The sequence below is a fragment of the Equus caballus genome, chromosome 15 (genome assembly GCF_041296265.1).
Source record: "Equus caballus isolate H_3958 breed thoroughbred chromosome 15, TB-T2T, whole genome shotgun sequence".
NCBI lineage: Eukaryota > Metazoa > Chordata > Mammalia > Perissodactyla > Equidae > Equus > Equus caballus.
In genome coordinates, this window is record NC_091698.1 from 55,532,167 (window position 1) to 55,551,489 (window position 19,323).

Genomic DNA, 19,323 nt, shown 5'->3' on the forward strand with positions numbered 1-19,323 from the left:
ATATTCATGAAATATCTTTCCATTTCATTATGTCATCATCTCTTTTCTTTCAGTAATGCCTTATAGTTTTCCTTGTATAGGTCTTTCACCTCCTTGGTTAAATTTATTCCTAGAGGTTCTTTTTGTTGTGATTATAAATGGGATTGTATTCTTGAGTTCTCTTTCTGTTAGTTTCTTATTAGAGTATAGAAATGCAACTGATTTTTGTAAGTCGATTTTGTACCATGCAACTTTGCTATAGTTGTTGATTATTTCTAATAGTTTTCTGATGGAATCTGTATGGTTTTCTATAGATAAAATTATGTTGTCTGCAAAACAGTGAGTGTCTCACTTCTTCATTGCCTGTGTGGATTCCTTTTATTTCTTTTCCTTGCCTAATTGCTCTCACCAAAACCTTCACTACTGTATTGAATGAGAGTGGCAAGAGTGGCAAGGATGCCTTTCAGTGTTTCCCCCATTGAGTATGATATTGGCTGTGGATTTGTCCAGTATGGTCTTTATTATGTTGAGGTACTTTCCTTCTACACCTATTTTATTGAGAGTTTTTATCATAAATAGATGTTGGATCTTGTAAAAGACTTTCTCTGCATCTGTTGAGATGGTCATGTGGTTTTTATTCCTCATCTTGTTGATGTGGTGTATCACATTTGTGAATGTTTAACCATCCCTGTGTCCCTGGTATAATCCCACTTGATTATGGTGTATAATCCTTTTCATGTATTGAATTGCTGTATTCGGTTTACCAATAGTTTTATGAGGATTTTTGCTTCCATGTTCATCAGTGATATTGGCCTGTAATTTTCCCTCTTTGTGTTGCCTTTGTCTGGTTTTGGTATCAGGTTGATGTTGGCCTTGTAGAATGTTTTAGGAAATGTTCTGTCTTCCTCAATTTTTTTGAATAATTTGAGAAGGATGTGTAATAAATCTTATTTGAATGTTTGGTAGAATTCTGCAGAGAAGCCATCTTGTCTTGGACTTTTATTTTTTGAGAGGTTTTTGATTACTGTTTCAATCTCTTTACTTGGGATTGGTCTATTCAGAGTCTCTGTTTCTTCTTGATTCAGTTTTGGGAGGTTGTATGAGTCTAAGAATTTATCCATTTCTTCTAGATTGTCCAATTTGTTCACAGAGTTTTTCATAGTATTCTCTTATAATCTTTTTGTATTTCTGTGATATCTGTTGTAATTTCTCCCCTTTCATTTTTTATTTTATTTATTTGAGCCTTCTCTCTTGTTTTCTTTTTTAAATTTTTTTTTTTTTTAGATTTTATTTTTTTCCTTTTTCTCCCCAAAGCCCCCTGGTACATAGTAGTGTATTCTTAGTTGTGGGTCCTTCCAGTTGTGGCTTGTGGGATGCCACCCCAGCATGGCCTGATGAGCGGTGCCATGTCAGCACCCAGGACCCGAACCGACGAAACACCGGGCCACCTGCAGCGGAGCGTGCGAACCTAACCACTTGGCCACAGGGCTGGCCCATTCTCTCTTGTTTTCTTAGTGAGTCCTGCTAAGGGCCTGTCAGTTTTGTGTATCTGCTCCAAGAACCAGCTCTTTGTTTCAGTGATCCTTTCTACTGTATTTCTTGTTTCAATTTCATTTATTTCTGGCCTGATTTTTATTATTTCCCTCCTTCTGCTGAGTTTGGGCTTTGTTCTCCATTTTCCAATTTTCTTAGGTGTAGTTTAAGGTTGCTTATTTGAGATTTTTCTTGTTTGTTGAGGTAAGCCTGTAGTGCTGTGAATTTCCCTCTTGGTACCACTTTGCTGCATCAGATATGAGTTAGTATAGTGTGTTTTCCTTTTCATTTGTCTCCAAATATTTTTTGATCTCTCAGTTTCTTCAGTGATCCATTGGCTGTTCAGTAGCATGTTGTTTAGTCTCCACATCTTTGTCCCTTTCCCAGCTTTTTTCTTGTAGTTGATTTCTAGTTTCATAGCATTATGGTTGGAAAAGATGCTTGATATGATTTCAATCTTAAATTTATTGAGGCTTGCCTTGTTTCCCAACATATGGTCTGTCCTTGAGAATGTTCCATGCGCACTTGAGAAGAATGTGTATTCTGCTGTTTTTGGATGGACTGTTACATATATATCTGTAAAGTCCATCTGGTCTAGTTTTTCATTTGATTACACTGTTTCCTTTTTGCTTGTCTGTATGATCTATCCATTGATGTAAGTGGTGTGTTGTGGTCCCCTAGTATTGTGTGGTTGTTAATAATCTCCTCTGAGGTTGATTAATAGTTACTTTATGTACTTTGTTGCTCCTGTATTGGGTGCATAGATATTGATAAGTGTTATTTCTTCTTGATGGAATGTCCCTTTGATCATTATATACCGCCCCTCTTTGTCTCTCTTTACCTGTTTTATCTTGAAGTGTGCTTTGTCTGATATAAGTGTGGCAACACCTGCTTTCTTTTGTTTGCCATTAGCTTGGAGTATCGTCTTCCATCCCTTTGCTCTGAGCCTGTGCTTTTTTGCACCTGAGATCTGTATCCTGGAGGCAGCATATTGTTAAGTCTTGTTTTTTAATCCATCCTGCCATTTTGTGTCTTTTGTTTTGAGAATTCAATCCATTTATGTTTACTTTGTTTATTGATATATGAGAGCTTAATGCTGCGTTTTTTTCCCCCCGAGGAAGATTAGCCCTGAGCTAACATCTGCCAATCCTCCTCTTTTTTTCTGAGGAACACTGGCCCTGAGCTAACATCCGTACTCATCTTCCTCTACTATATATGTGGGACGCCTACCACAGCATGGCTTTTGCCACTCGGTGCCATGTCTGCACCCAGGATCCGAACTGGTGAACCCCCGGCCGCCAAAGTGGAACGTGCACACTTAACTGGTGCGCCACTGGGCCAGCCCCACTGTAATTTTATCAAGCATTTTCTGCTTCTTCTGCATTTCCTTTCTTTCTCGTTCTGTGTATTTTGGGCAACCACTTTGGTTAGGTAGGTTTCTGTGGTGCTTTTCTTAGTTTTCTCTTTACTTATCATTTGTGTCTCTGTTCTAATTATTTGTTTAGTGGTTGCCATGAGATTAGTATAAAAAATCTCGTACGATAGTCCATTTTACGATAGCCTCTTATTTCCTCAGACTAAACTGATTCCATCCCTTTCCTCCTCATGTTTTAAGTTATTATTGTCACATCTTATTCCATCTTGTTTTCTGAGTTTGTGGTTAAAATGACGAGATTATATTTATTTTTCATCTTTTCCTTTACCTTTAATGTTATAATTGTTTGCTAACCTGTTCAGATAGACAGCTCCAATTTTCTGGTTTTGCCTACCTATCTTCTTGTCAGGGTGTTGTAGTTGTCCCCCGACTTTTTTCAAGTATGAGGGCCTTCTTGAGAATTTCTTTGGGGCAAATCTTGTCCAGTGAACTCCCTCAGCTCTTGTTTATGTGGGAAAGTTTCTTTCCTCCAGCATATCTGAAGGATATCTTTGCTGGATAGAGTATTCTTGGCTTAAAATATCTGTGTTTCAGAATTTTGAATATATCATTCCACTCTCTCATAGCCTGTAAGGTTTCTGCTGAGAAATCCACTGAAAGCTTGACAGGGAGTTCCTTTATAAGTTATTTTCTTGTGCCTTGCTGCCCTTAATATTTCTTCTCATTGACTTTTGCCAGCTTTGCTATTATATGTCTTGGGGAATGTCTTTTTACAGTGATACATTTGGAGATCCATTAGCTTCTTTCATTTGTATTTCCAGCTCCTTCCCCAGTTTGGGAAGTTCTCAGCTATTATTTCTCTGAACACGCTTTCTGCTTCATTCTCCTTCTCTTCTCTCTCTGGAATACCTGTAATCCTTATGTTGCATTTCCTAATTGAGGTGGATATTTCTTGGAGAATTTCTTCATTTATTTTAGTCTTAGTTCTCTTTCTTCCGTCTGAAGTATTTCTATATTTCTGTCCTCTAAATTGCTAATTCTGGGGCCTGACCCCGTGGCCGAGTGGTTAAGTTCGCACGCTCCGCTGCAGGCGTCCCAGTGTTTCGTTGGTTCGAATCCTGGGTGCGGACATGGCACTGCTCATCAAACCACGCTGAGGCAGCGTCCCACATACCACAGCTAGAAGAACCTACAACGAGAAATATACAACTATGTACTGGGGGGCTTTGGGGAGAAAAAGGAAAAAATAAAATCTTTAAATTGCTAATTCTGTCCTCCATCATATCAGCTGTAGTGTTCAGGGAATCCACATTTTTGGCTTTATATCATCCATTGTGTTTTTCATCTCCAAAATTTCTGGTTGGTTCTTCTTTATAGTTTCACTCTCTTTTGTGAAGAAGTTCCTGATTTCATTCAACTGTTTATCTGTATTTTCTTGCAACTTGTTGAGTTTTTTATCAGCTATTTTGAATTCCCTGTCATTTATAGATTTATTTGCTTTCAGGATTGATTTCTGGGTACTTCTCATTTGCCTTCTGGTCTAGAGATTTAAGATATTTTTTCATATCGCTTGACAGTGTGGATCTGTGCCTCTGTATAGTGATAGTATCTGACCGCAACTGTTACCTGCTACCAGTAGGTAGGGGTCAGAGCTCTGTGTTCTGAGCTTGCTGTGATCTGTGTCTCCGTTGCTGTAGCTCTTGGCTGCTTTGCTTCTGTGCAGCGCTCTGGCCGAACTGGAGCACTGAGCAGGGGGAAGTCACTTTCTTTTGCCTTTGTGATTCTGGAGGTGTTCTTGCATGGCCCTCACTATCCACTCTCCTGGGGTGCTAGCTTGATGAAGACAGTGCTGTGATAGCTTAGTTACCACTCTATGGGACTTCTCCCACTGGCTGTGAGGGAACTTGGAGAGCAGTGATGTTCCTGATTATGGCCGCACCTCTCCCCTTTCAGAGCCATGAGCAATCCCAGGGTTGCTGCCATTCAGAAGGGAGAGAGGATTTCCCTTAGCTCCTTCCACTTCCTCTGGGGGTGTCTTACAACTTCACCTTGAGACACATGGCTGCATGTGTTCTCAGACATCTTTTGTGTTGTGTGAATGTCCTCTGTTGGTGTATGAGTGTGTTTTTCGTTGTTTCTTAGAGCAGAGAGTCTAAGGGGAGAGCTCATGCCTCCATGATGCTGATGTCACTTCTTTTTCGAATTATTTTTAGTTCTTCAATTGTTTCTTTGTATGTTATGCAAATCAGAGAATTTAATCATAGATCACAACTTCTGTAGGGCTAACCAGAAATAGGTAAAATACATCATTACCAGTTATGTATTAATGTTTTACCTTTTGAGGCCCATATAGCTAACTTACAACTTTTTTTTAGTGTTTAGAATAAATTTTATTCACAAAACTTAAATGTAATTCTTGTGTGTGTAAACAAGAAAAGGAATTATTCAGTCCTTCTAAGTTTATGTATAATCTATACAGATGAAAAAATTTGGGATTTTTTACTGCATATCCTATTTTGAAACATTTTCTTCCACCCGGAATGTACCTATCACTAATTTTTTCATTGTGTTCTTCTATAATAGCCATTTAAAAAATTTTTAAAGAAATATTTCATCTGAATAGGCCTATATCTATTAAATTGAATCAACAATCAATAACCTTTCAAAAACAGAAAACACCAGTTCCACATGTGTTCACTGGTGAATTCTACCAAATATTTAAGGAAGACGTTATAGCAATTTGCTATAGTGCTTTAGAAGATAAAAGCAGAGGAAATCCTGTATTACTCATTCTTTGAGGGCAGAACACCCTAATAGCAAAACCAGACAAAGACATTACTAGAAAAGAAAACTGCAGACTGGTATTTCTCATGAATGTAGATGCAAAAATTCTCATAAAGTATTAGGAACAAATCATATCCTGCAATGTATAAAACTGATAATACGCCACAGCCAACTGAGATTTTATCTCAGGTATGCAAGACTAGCTCAATATTTCCAAATCAATTAGTGTAATCAACAGGCTAAAGAAGAAAAAGCACATGCTTATGTGAATAGATGAAAAAGCATTTGACAAGATCGAATACTCCTTCATGATAAAAACTCTCAGTAAAGTATGAATAAAGGACAATTTCCTCAACTTGATAAAGAACACTTACAAAAAATCTACAGGTAACATCATACTTAATGGTGAGAAGCTCAAAGCTTTTGTACTAAGATCAGGAACAAGGAGAGTGTTCCCTCTCACCACTGCTTTTCAGCATTGTTCTGGAAGGCCTACCTGATGCAATAAGGCAAGAAAAGGAAATAAAAGGTATACGGATTGGCAAAGAAGAAATAAAACTGTCTTGAATCGCAGATGACCTGGTTTTATCTATATAGAAAACCTGAAAGCATTGACATTTGTAGAACTAATTACGGCAGGGTTGCAGGATATACAGGTTAATAGACAAAAGTAAATTGCTTTCCTGTATACCAGCAGTGAAGAAATGGAACTTGAAATTTAAAATACAATACCATTTACATTAGCACCACAAAAAAGGAAATACTTTGGTGTAAATTTAACAAAATACAAACAACATCTATATGAGGAAAATTACAAAACTCTGATGAAGCATGTCAAAGAAGAACTAAATAAATGGAGAGAGAGTCCATATCCATGGATAGGAAGACTTAAAATTGTAAAGGTATTGGTTCTTCCCCACTTGCTCTATAGATTCACTGTAATCTCATTGAAAATCCCAGCAAGTTATTTTGTGGGTGTCAGCAAACTGACCCTAAAGTTTATATGGAGAGGCAAGAGTCCCCGAATAGCTAACACAATATTGAAAGGAAAAGAATAAATTTGCAGGACTGACACTACCCACCTTCAAGACTTATATAAAAGTTAGCATAATCAAGACAGCGTGGTATTGGTGAAAGGATAGGCAGATGGCTTATTGGAACAGAATGGAGAGCCCAGAAGTAGACCAGTATAAATATAGTCAGCTTATCTTTGAAAAAGGAGCAAAGGCAGTAGAATGGAGTGAAGATAGTCTTTCAACAATTAGTTCTGAAACAAATGGACAACCGTATGCTAAAAAAAAGAATCTAAACACTGACCTCACACTGTTCACCAAAATTGGTTCAAATGGATCAGACACCTAAACATAAAATGGAAAACTATAACTATTAGAAGATAACAGGAGAAAACCTAGATGACCTTGGGTATGGCAGTGGCCTTTTGCTTACAACACCATGATCCTTGAAAAAAAGAAGTGGTAAGCTGGAGTTCATTAAACTCAAAAATGTCTGCTCTGTGAAATACAATGTCAAGAGAATGAGAAGAGAAGCCACAGATGGGGAAAAATCTTTTCAGAATACACATCTGATAAAGGACTGCTATCCAAAATATGCAAAGAACTCTTAAGTTTAAAAGTAAGAAAATGAACCACCTGATTAGAAAATACACCAAAGACTTTGACACCTCACTAAAGAAGATAATAGAGGTGGCAGATAAGCACATGAAAAGATGTTACATGTCCTCTTTCATCAGAGAAATGCAAATTAAAACAAAAATGAGATTCAACTACACACCTTTTAGAATGGTCAAAATCCAGAACACCAAGAATGCCAAAACCTGACAAGAATGTGGAGCACCAGGAACTCTCATTCCTTGCTGGTGGTAGTACAGGAAGGTACAGCCACTTTAGAAGACAGTTTGGCAGTTTCTTACAAAACTCAACATACTCTTACTATAAGATCCAGCAGTCATGCTCCCTAATATTTAACCAAAGGAGTTAAAAACTTACGTCCACATAAAAATCTGCACACAGATGTTTATAACAGCTTTATTCATAATTACGAAACCTGGAAAGAGCCAATGGGCTATTGATAAATGAAGCAAAATGGATAAATCTTATGCTGAGTGAAAGAAGCCAGATAACAAAAGAATGCATACTGTGTCATATTTTTTACATAAAATTTGACAAAATGAAAACTATAATAATGGAAAGCACATCTCTGGTTGTCTGAGGAGTGGGGTTGTGGGGACTGGGAAAGGAGTGGAAATCACAAAGAGCATAAAGAAACTTTTCGAGTTGATCTATGTGTTATCTTGACAGAGGTGATGGATTCATAGATGTATACTTAAGCTTAAATTTATCAAACGGTACACTTTAAATATGTTCAGTTTATTATATGTCATGTATATCTCAAAGGTGTAAAAGATAGTTAACTGATACACTACCTTATTGGTAGAACTAACATAATAAGTTAACTTCTGTGCTAGTGAGGTATTACTTCAGAATAGAATTGATAACTCTTTTTAAACTATGAAGGATAATCTAAAACTGTTCTAAAATAAAAAGTGTTTTTTTTGAAATGAAGGATGAGATGTTGGTAAATGTAACTAATGTATTCTGAATGGTCCTTTGATATCTTTTTTGAGGGGACCACTTTGGTGGGATCTTCATTAGTATTAGGCAGGAGACTTGCAGTTTGACTTGGAGATAGTTCTTTTTTCCCACCCTTTTGGTAACCTACTTTCCTGATGTTATCTTGCCAAAGAGGACATATTGGGAAACTTTCCCTGAATGCCTCAGTGTATACTATGGAAGTTAAACAGTGGGAAGGCAAAGTCCTGGAGTAAGAAAATACATCACTTATTAGGTGTTATACTTGCTGTTCTCACCTGTGTACCTGGTGTTAGTTGTTAGCCTAACTTTTCAGGGGGTTTTTTTTGCTTGATTGTACATTCAGTTATTAATGTTTCTTATATTTTATTCTAATTGTTCTTTGTAGTATTCTAAACAGTTAATTGTATATAATCACTTCTTTATAATTTCTATGTGAACAAATTTAGGTTTTCAACTGAGTTCGCCTTTTAGACACAGGAAAAAATGATGCTAATTTTTTTAATGTATTAATAACTATTTTTATTATTTGGCTTTAGGTCCATTGCAAAAGAACTTGCAGACTGGCTTATAAGCAACAATGTGGTAGAGCATATATTTGGACCAAATTTACATATTGAGGTTTGTGGACAATTACATGACTTCTCTGCTGCATTAAGAGAGAGGAATGTTTTTAAAAATTAACTATAATAAGTTTTTCTTTTCCAGATTATCAAACAGTGCCAAGTGATTTTGAATTTTTTGGCAGCAGAAGGGAGACTGAGTACTCAACATATTGACTGCATTTGGGCCGCAGCACAGGTACTATTAACAGCTCGTGTTTATTATGTGCTTCCTCATAATATGTTCTAAGGGCTTTACTTCTCTTTAAGGTAAGTTCTGTTATCCCCATTTTATAGCTAAAGAAACTGAGACACGGAAAAAGTTGGGAAGGAATCTGTAAAGTCTGGCTTCAGAGCCCATATTACTGGTAGAATTGAAGCAAGTGAGACTCATTCATTTGGAGGTTCTTCATGAAACCCTCTTGGGTTATTAAGAGAAATTTTCCTAATATTTTCATTTATACAGTCAGCTCTTCTATACTGAATGTTGTATTGGTATGTTTCTTTTCTATTATACTGTTCTCTTTCTGTATTTAATTTTTTGAATAGGCATATATCCCAAAAGTAAATGGTTCAAAATCCAAAAAATTAAATATAAAAGGATGTGTTATACATTTTTCCCTTCCTACCCCTGTCTCCCAGGCATGCAGTTCTTATCCTCTCACGTGCATCATAGAGTTTCTGTATAAACAGCTAATTGTAAACATTTTTCTTCTCTTGTAGTCCTCTCTTTCACAAATGTTGCATATTAAATGGACTTACCAACTTTTTTCAGTTAATGATTTATCCTGGAGATTATTCCATGCCAATATATAAAACACTTATTTAAGACTGCGTAGTGTTTCTTTATGTTTGTACCATAATTTATTTAACCAATTCCCCTTCGTAGGCATTATTTTTCCCCCAATTTTTCTATTATAAACAATGCTGCTGTAAGTAACTTGTAACACTCATTTTACCCAGGTGCAAAATTACGTAGGATAAATTCCTACTTATAAGTAGAATTGTAGGTTAAAGCATATATGTGGTTTACTTGTGGTAGATAATTGTGTGATAATGTCACTTTTCCATTATCCTCCTCAATACATTGTGTGCTTAAACTTCCTGATATTTACTAAACTGTTGAGTGAAAAGTACTGTCACTGACATTTTAAATTTGCATCTTTTATATGAATCAGGTTGCAAATCTTGTGTTTAAGAGCCATTTCTCTTTCCTTTTCTGGGATTCTCTATTTATATTCTTTGCCGTTTGTCAGTTGCTTTACTTGTTTTCTTCTTTCTTGTTGGAGATCTTTATATATGAATGAAATTGGACTTTTGTCTTGTGTTGTGAGTTATGACTATATTCTACTTTGATGTTGTTTTGCTTTGCTTAAGGTGGTTGGTTTTGCTGTTCTGTTTCAAGTTTGTGGTTTTAAACTTGTGGTTGAATTTTTTTATGGCCTATGGATTTCATGTTATGGTTTGAAATGCCTTCTCCACTCCAAGATTATAAGAAAATTTCCCTTTAGTTCCTTCCTGTACAATTTCTGTTTCAATTCTGTATTTTAATCTTCCATCCAGTCGGAGTTTATCTTGGTTCAAGGTGTCATGTATATATCCAACTTTTTCCCCCTGCTTTTTTTTTTTTTTTATTTTGAGGAAGACTCGCCCTGAGCTAACATCTGTTGCCAATCTTCCTTTTGCTTGAGGAAGACTAGCCCTGAGCTAACATATGTGCCAGTCTTCCTCTGTTTAGTGTGTGGGTCGTTGCCTCGGCATATCCACCAGTGAGTGGTGTAGGTCCCGTGCTTGGCAACTGGGCCTGGGCTGCCAAAGCAGAGTGTGCAAAACTTAACCACTAGTCTGGCCCCTCTCCCGTTTTTTTGTTATGCGATTCTCCTCGTTTTGTTTGTTAGGTAACTCTTTTCCTCACTGCTTTGAGAGACTAATTTTATCTTGACTGGACAATTTCTGGACTTTGTAGACTGACATTTGGTATACCCGGGATTGGTAAACTTAATGGCCTGCAGGCCGACCAACTGATTTTGTAAATAAAGTTTTTTGCCGCATAGCCTTGCACATTCTTTTATGTATTATCTGTGGCTCCTTCCATGCTGCAGTGACCGAGTACAGTACTTGTGACACAGATCTTATGACTCACAATCCTAAAGTATTTACTGTCTGGCCCGTCAAGAAAACATTTACTGCTCCCTGGGTTTATACTAGTGCTTTTAATTTATTTTCTTTGTGTTTTTGTAAAATTTTTTACAAAATTTACAAAATCTAGCAGGGCTGGTCTTTCCTCCTTTCATGTTTTAATGAATTTTTCTGTCTCATTTATGTCTGCATATGAATTTTAGCATTGTCTTATTCTTTAAAAATGTTTTTATTATGATAATGAGTAATTGGAGGAGAATTGATCTTTCTATCCAAAACATGTCATTTGTTTTCTTTTGTATTATTCAGCATTTCAAAGTTATTTGTATATAGATTTATTTGATGTTAACCCTCTTAGGAATTTTAATTTTATTTATTGTTGCTATTATAGTAGCATGTCTCCCATTATACATACTTACTTTCTGTTTTTTTTTTTTTAAAGATTTTATTTTTCCTTTTTCTCCAAAGCCCCCGGTACATAGTTGTATATTTTTAGTTGTGGGTCCTTCTAGTTGTGGCATGTAGGATGCCGCCTCAGCATGGCTTGATAAACGGTACCATGTCCGTGCCCAGGATTTGAACTGGGGAAACCCTGGGCCACTGAAGCAGAGTGCGCCAACTTAACCACTCGGCCATGGGGCTGGCGCACCATTATACTTACTTTCATCCATTATATTTCTCTTTCTTCTATTACATTTAATGATCATTGCATATATACATAAACTTTTTATATATAGAAACATTTTTAAATTTTAGATTAATTGTGTGCCTTGAGATCTTAATTTTTTGATTGGTTGTGGTAATTTTTCAATACATTTACTTTTTATTTTCCTTATTTAATATTGTAGATTTAGCATCAGTGTCATTTTAACAAATTAAAGAAGCAGTTCATAGTTCAGAGTAAAGGGAAATTTTCTTTCATGACTTTCTGAAAGTGTTATTTTGTTCAGTAGATTTTTAATTTTTTTTTCACAGCAAGCCCACAAAGTATGAGAACAATGATGTCTTAAATAATAGAGAATAAATAACTAGGAATAGTGAAGTATTTATTCTTTATTGAAACAGAAATTCGTCAACTTTATAATTGATAATGTGATTGTTAAACTTTTAGCCTTTTACTCTAGCAAAAATTTGAGGTAAACTAGCAAGGGAATGATTAATTTGATATAGTTTGCAATAACTTAAATATCTATTAGAAGTTGGCTTAACAAGATGAAATAAATATGTATATTTTAAGGGTTGTTTTAATTGTGTGTTTCTGTGGTTTGTTATTGCTTTACTTTTGAATCTACCACCGATTTAGAATGATCAGTAACTTTTACATTTTGAGTTCTTTTGAGTTAAATGTAACTGATTTCATGGTGTCCAAGTTGATTGGTTTCACACAGAGTCTTGCCTGAGTCCTTTTTTCCTCCCCTCTGGAGTAAGTTTTTCAGGTTACTTTGCTCACCTGAGACACACACATGTACATGCACGGTTTACCTATTATTAATTAGATTGGCTACTGCTCTTCTCATTGTTTGTATCACAGTGCAATCCAAGGAGAAAATGGACAAATATGGCACACAAGAAATTGATATAAGAAGTGCACATGGTTTATAAGTGTTTGAAAAATGCTTATCTTTGTTTGTAATTAAATGTAAGTTCAAATAATGTAATAGCATTTTCATGTATTGGGTAATCCCCATTATGTTCAGTAATACACTATATTGACCAGAGTGTGGTATAACTTTTGGGAAACAGTATAGAAATTCTGTTTCTGGTAGTTTATGCTGTAAATATGTGCACATGAAGATGTTTGCTACAACATTGACTGTACTAGCAGATCATGAATGTCTGTCACTGTAGGACTGGTTAGATAAGTTTTGGAAGTCCATATAATAGAATGTTCTGTTGCCACGAGAAGGACTGAAGTTGCTGTATTATGTTCATGTAAAATGATCTCCAGGAAAGATATATGTTAAGCTCTGCATGGGTAATAGATCTTTTGTTAAGAGAAAACAGCAAGTACACTTATATTCTCCCACTGTATAGAGTCATGGACCACATAATGATGTTTTGCCCAATGATGGGCTGCATATACAGTGGTGGTCCCATAAGCTTAGTACCATATGTCTAGGTGTGCAGTAGGCTATACCATCTGGGTTTGTGTAAGTACGTTCTGTGATGTTTGCACAATGACACAATTGCCTAACACATTTCTCAGAACGTATCACCGTTAAGTGATGCTGGATTCTATTAAAACAGTTAGAAAAAGAGGATGCACATACGTATATATATTCTCTTTGTACTTGTGAATTCCTGGGACGATTTTAGAAAAATACACAAATTTTAACAGGTTTGCTTTTGGGGAAGTGGCCTGGGATAGGTGGGAGACTTCCTTTTTATTGTCTGTGTCTATGCTTGAAATTTTTACGTGTGTGTATTAGTTTTTCAGCAAATATAAAACTAGTATATAAAGTTAAAGTAAACATTTTAACATTTAAATGACTTTCTCTACCATTTAAAGTTGCTTATATTCTGGTTTTATTGGGTTACCTCTCTACATCTCTCTCCACACCCTTCTACCATCAGGTCTTTGTCATAGGACATCAAAAAAATAAACTTTAAAGTCTTTCCACTCTATTGAAATTTATTGTTAAATGCTTTCAAAATTTTAAGAACTTTTGCATAAATTTATGTAACTTACTGGGATAGTAATTTTATCTTTTTTTTAAGTTTTTACTTTTCCTTTTTCTGTCCAAAGCCCCCTGGTACATGGTTGTATATTTTCAATTGTGGGTCCTTCTAGTTGTGGCATGTTGGACGACGCCTCAGCATGGCTTGATGAGGGATGCCATGTCCGCGCCCAGGATCCGAACCGGCGAAACCCTGGGCCACCGAAGCAGAGCACGTGAACTTAACCCCTTGGCCTTGGGCCAGACCCTTGGGATAATAATTTTATCTTAAAATGGAGCTAATAGCTTTTTTAAAAATAGATTTTCATGTCTCAATGACAGAAGTCAAATTCTCTAGGATTTAGAAGGGACTTAAATATCATTTGATTCTGATGTTCACTATGCACATTTTGTGACGGTATGTGCAAATTTTCTTCAGATTCTCAAAGGGTGAATGATGACCGATTTTAAAAACACTGATATGTACTTCTGCCTGTGTACTTCGTTGCACACACATTTAGATTACTGCTTTATAAGACATTGCATACTGTTATGTGAAGTTATGACTGTACTTCAGTTATAATCTGGCTGTTGCAATATGCCTCTCTATATTACATTTTATGATTTGAATCCTACCTTTTTAGGAGCTGTTAACATGAATGATTATTCCTTCTTATAGTGTATATTCACACCTCCTGTCTGTACTATATTCTTTATGTTGTTGGGTCTCTTGATACACCTTTGCTATCCATTCATATTTAAGAAAGACAAATCGTTAAGTGGCCTAGATATTCTTGGATGTTGTGAAATATTTTTCCATTAGAGCTTTCTTTCAAATGGGACTTCTGCTTGGCAACATTTTCTGGGGTAGTAATGGAGGTATAACAACTTGTACTTTTCTCTTTAGTGTCACTACACTTTCTGCTTGTGTAACTTCTAAAAGAGAGAATGAAAAGACGTATCAATATCTGCACCTAAAAGCTATGGGTTTATATAATTTTTTCACCCAGGAAAGAACCCTGGTGGATGGTTGGTGTAGGTTGGCTGCTTGTGTTTTTCTCACTGGTGGATGGCTGACAGATAAAATCATTCTTTAAGAAAAACCGTGAAATCTTCTGTTTTCATCTCCATGACTCATTCCTGCTGTCCAACAGGTCTGGTCCTTTGAGTCCAGAATCTTTCCTAGTTACATTGGGAAGATTGACCTAACTCCTCTGCAGCTCACTTACAAATTATTCTGAACTACAGCTTTCTCAAGCTATACATTTTAAAATGTATTCCCGTTCATTTTAGTCATTCAGAAATTTGTTGAAATCACTTATTGATTCTCATTTTCTTTATGGGTTTGTTTCTTTTCATTCTAAAATATAGTATTGATTGATTCTCTTCTATGGAAGATGAGGAAATTCTCATCATTTTTGTCCTGTCTTCTCATTTTCCACTTCCCAGTTTTTATTAATTATGTTATTTGTACTTTGTTAAATTATATAGCTTTTAAATTCTACACTATAACCATAATTCCCGTAGTTGTTTAGAGTTAATTTTGTGTTTAGGTATATGACTCACCACAAATCCTTTTTCCTCATTCCTGTTTTTCTTACTTTTTTTTCCTTATTCCAGAGTTAATTTGTATTTATTCTTGTGGGTTTCAGGAATCACAGAGTAATCTTTTGTTTTTCCTGAAGAGAAATTTGTGGATATTATATTCTGGGTTTTTACACCCGTAAGAAGTCTCTTTTCTTTGTACATGTAAGATACTAGAGCTACTTTTATTTTCTCTCAGAACTTTATAGTAGACATGGCTAATAGTCATTGTTTTCTGAACAAACAACTTTTATTTTTAATGTTTTACAAAGAGAGAGAGATATATATAAAAATATGTATGTATGTATGTCTCCCATCAGTTTTTGTTGGAAGAATTTTTCTCTCGTGGTTTTTAAGGTATTCATTTATCCCATAAGGCTTGTTTTTTTTTTTTTAATTTGTTTTGAGATTTTGGTTGATGACTTTTCAGTGGCACTCATTAAATACATTTACAATGTTGTATAGCCATCGTCGCTATCTGTATCCAAACTTTGACATCATCCTCAGCACAAAAAGTCTCAACTTAAAAAAAAAAAAATTTGAGGTCATAATAGTTTATAACATTGTAAAATTTCAATTGTACGTTATTATTTGTCAGTCACCATATATATGTCCCCCTTTACCGTAACCTTATGCCAACGCCCTAGCCCCCTTTCCCTCTGGTAACCACTAATCTGTTCTCTTTGTCCATGTGTTTGTTTATCTTCCACATATGAGTGAAATCATATGGTGTTTGTCTTTGTCTGGCTTATTTCACTTAACATAGTACCCTTAAGGTCCATCCATGTTGTTGCAAATGGGAAGATTTTGTCCAAAGTGTCTTAATTTTAATTAAGTCTAGTTTCTTTACTTTTTTCTTTTGTTGCTTGTGTTTTTAGTATCATACCAATGAAACCATTGCCAAATCAAATGGCATGAAGATTTTCCCCAACATTTTCTTAGAAGAGTTTTATGTATTTATTTCCTGAGGTTAGGTCTTTGATGCATTTTGAGTTAATTTTTGTGTATGATGTAAGGTAGAGGTCTACCCTCATTGTTTTGCATGTGAATATCCAGTTTTCTCAGCACCTTTTCTTGAGAAGACTGTCCTTTCCCCATTGAATGTCTTGGTACCATTGTTGAAAATCAGTTGACCATTTGTGTGCGGGTTTATTTCTGGGTTTTCTATTCTACTCCATTGGTCTGTATGTCTGTCCTTATGGCAGTACCATACTGTTTTTAAGTAGTCTTGTTTTATTGTAAGTTTCAAAGTCTTCTTTTTGACCATTGTTTGGCTTTTCAGAACTCCTTACAATTCTATATGGATTTGGGGACTGGCTTTTCCACTTCTGGCAAAAAGGCTCTTGGAATTTTGATAGGGATTGTGTAGATTGCTTTGGGTTGTATTAACATCTTAACAATGTTAAATCTTCCTATCCTGGCACATGTATGTCTTTCCATTTATTTAAATCTTTATTTTCTTTAAGTGATGTTTTGTAGTTTCAGTGTTTTTCTTTCTTTCTTTCTTTCTTTTTTTTTTCCTGCTTTATCTCCCCAAATCCCTGCTGGTACTTAGTTGTATATCTTAGTTTCAGGTCCTTCTAGTTTTGGCATTATGTTTGTCTTTCACCTCCTTTGTTAAATTCATTCCGAAGTCTTACTCTTTCGTATGCTATTGGAAAGGGAGTTGCTATCTTAAATTCTTTGTTGGGTAATTCACTGCTGGTATATAGAAACACAGCTGAATTTTGCTTCTTGATCTTGTACCCTGTAACTTGTGAATTTGCTTTTTAGCTCTAGTAGCTTTCTGTAGACAGGTTTTTCTACATAGACGATCATGTCATTTTTGAATTGTTTTACATCTTTCCCATTTGGATGCATTTTAATTCTTTCTTTTTGGGGGGGGCGAAGGGTTGCTAATAGCTCTGGCCAGAATTTCAGTCATGTTGAGTAGTGATGGTGAACATGAGTATCCTTGTCTTGTTCCTGGTCCTAGGGGAAAATCTTTCAGTCATTGACCATTGAGTATGGTGTTAGCTGTGGGATTTTCGTAAATACCCTTTATCATGTTGAGGAATTTTCCCTTTACTTAGTATCCTGATAGTTTTTATTGTGAAAGAGTGTTGGATTTTGTCAAATGCCATTTCTGCATCAATTGAGATGATCATATGGATTTTTCCCTTCATTTTATTAATATGATGTATTACAGTAATTGATTTTCTTACTGAACCACCCTTGCACTGTTGGGATAAATCAGTTGGTCATAGTGAGGAGTTCTTTTAGGATGCTGTTGGATTTGATTTGTGTCATTTGTAAGAGAGAATGCTTTGTAATTTTCTGTTCTTATGAAGGGTTTGGTATTAGAGTAGTGCTGACCTCATAGAATGAGTTAAGAGGTATTTCCTTCAATTTTTTGAAAAAGAGGAGAAAAGGATTTAAGCTTTAAGAAGGATCTGTGTTAATTTTTCTTTAAATGTTTGGTAGAGTTCACAAGCCTTGTATTTTAGTACTTTCCTTTGTTGGGAGGTTTTTGATTACCGAATCAGTCTCTTGTTATAGGTTCGTTGACATTTTCGTTTTCTTCTTGAGTCAGTTTAGGTAGTTTGCAAGGAATCTTTTCATATCTTGTAAGTTAATTTTTTTGATGTTCAGTTGTTCATAGTATTCTCATACTGTCTCTGTAACTTTGTTAGTAATATCCCACCCCAGCTATTTTTAGCTATTTACATCTTGTCTCTCTCTCTTTCTTTTTTTATTCAGTCCAGCTAAAAGTTTGTTAGTTTTTTAATCTTTTAGGAGAACCAGCTATTGGTTACGTTAATTTTCTCGGTTTTTCTAATGTGTATTTTATTTATCTGTGTTCTAATCTCGATTATTTGCATTCTTTTCCTAGCTTTGGATTTAGTTTATTCTTTTTCTAATTCCTTAATTTGTAAAGTTAGGTTGTTGATTTGAGATTTTTCTTCTTTTTAAATTTGCATTTAATAATTTTTCCTGTGTTAATTGATTTTTCTGCATATGTTTTGGTTTGTGGTATTTTCAATTTCAATTCCTCTCCAAATATTTTCTAATTTCCCCTTTCACCCATTGGTTTTTTTGTTTATTTATTTTTTTTGAGAAAGATTAGCCCTGAGCTAACATCTACTGCCAATCCTCCTCTTTTTGCTGAGGAATACTGGCCCTGAGCTAACATCTGTGCCCATCTTCCTCCACTTTATATGTGGGATGCCTGCCACAGCATGGCTTGCCAAGCAGTGCCATATCTGCACCTGGGATCCGAACCAGTGAACCCCACACCACCGAAGCGGAAGGTGCACACTTAGCCACTGTGCCACCGGGCCGGCCCTGACCCCACTGGTTGTTTAAGAATGTATTAACTTCCACTTATTTGTGAAATTTCCCATTTTCCTTCTAGTATTGATTTTTAACATCATCCTGTTATGGCTAAAGGAAGTACTTTGTATGATATTTATTTTTTAAAACCTATTGAGACTTGTTTCATGGCCTAACATGTGGTCTATCCTACAGCATGTCTCATGTGTACTTGAGAAGAATGTGTTTTCTGCTGTTGTTGTGTGGAGCGTTCTGTATATGTCTGTTAGGGCTAATTGGTTTACTGTGCTGTGTACGAGTTTTCTGTTTCCTTACTTTTCTTATGTCTAGCTCTTCTGTCCATTATTGAAAGTGGGGTATTGACATCTACAACTGTATCATAGAACTTCCTATTTCTCCTTTCAATTCTGTGAATTTTTGTTTCATGATATTTGTAATTATTATATCTTCTTGCTGTATAGAAACTTCTATTAATAAATGATATCACTCTTTGTTAACTTCAAAAAAACACTTTTAACCTTGATAGAAAAAAAAACATGTAAAATTTACCCTCTGAAGCATTTTTCAGTTCCAACAGTATTGACTCTATTTATATTCTTGTGTTACAGATCTCTAGAGTGGTTTTATCATCCCAAACTCAAAGTCTATAGCCATTGAACAACAGCTCCCCAGTTCTCCTTCCTTACAGCTCCTGGTAGACACAATTCTGCTGTTTCCATTATTTTGATTACTCTCTACATATTTCATAT

General features: G+C 35.5%; 1 protein-coding gene across 8 annotated transcripts in view; it reads left to right on the forward strand.

Moving 5' to 3' along the window:
* USP34 (ubiquitin specific peptidase 34) overlaps window positions 1–19,323 on the forward strand; it is a 253,143-nt gene that overhangs the window by 72,924 nt on the left and 160,896 nt on the right. For all 8 annotated transcript variants that reach the window (XM_023619043.2, XM_023619045.2, XM_023619046.2 and 5 more), the window contains 2 exons: window positions 8,820–8,901; window positions 8,989–9,081. In XM_023619043.2, the coding sequence (XP_023474811.1) occupies window positions 8,820–8,901; window positions 8,989–9,081 (175 nt within the window). The remainder of the gene's footprint in view (window positions 1–8,819; window positions 8,902–8,988; window positions 9,082–19,323) is intronic.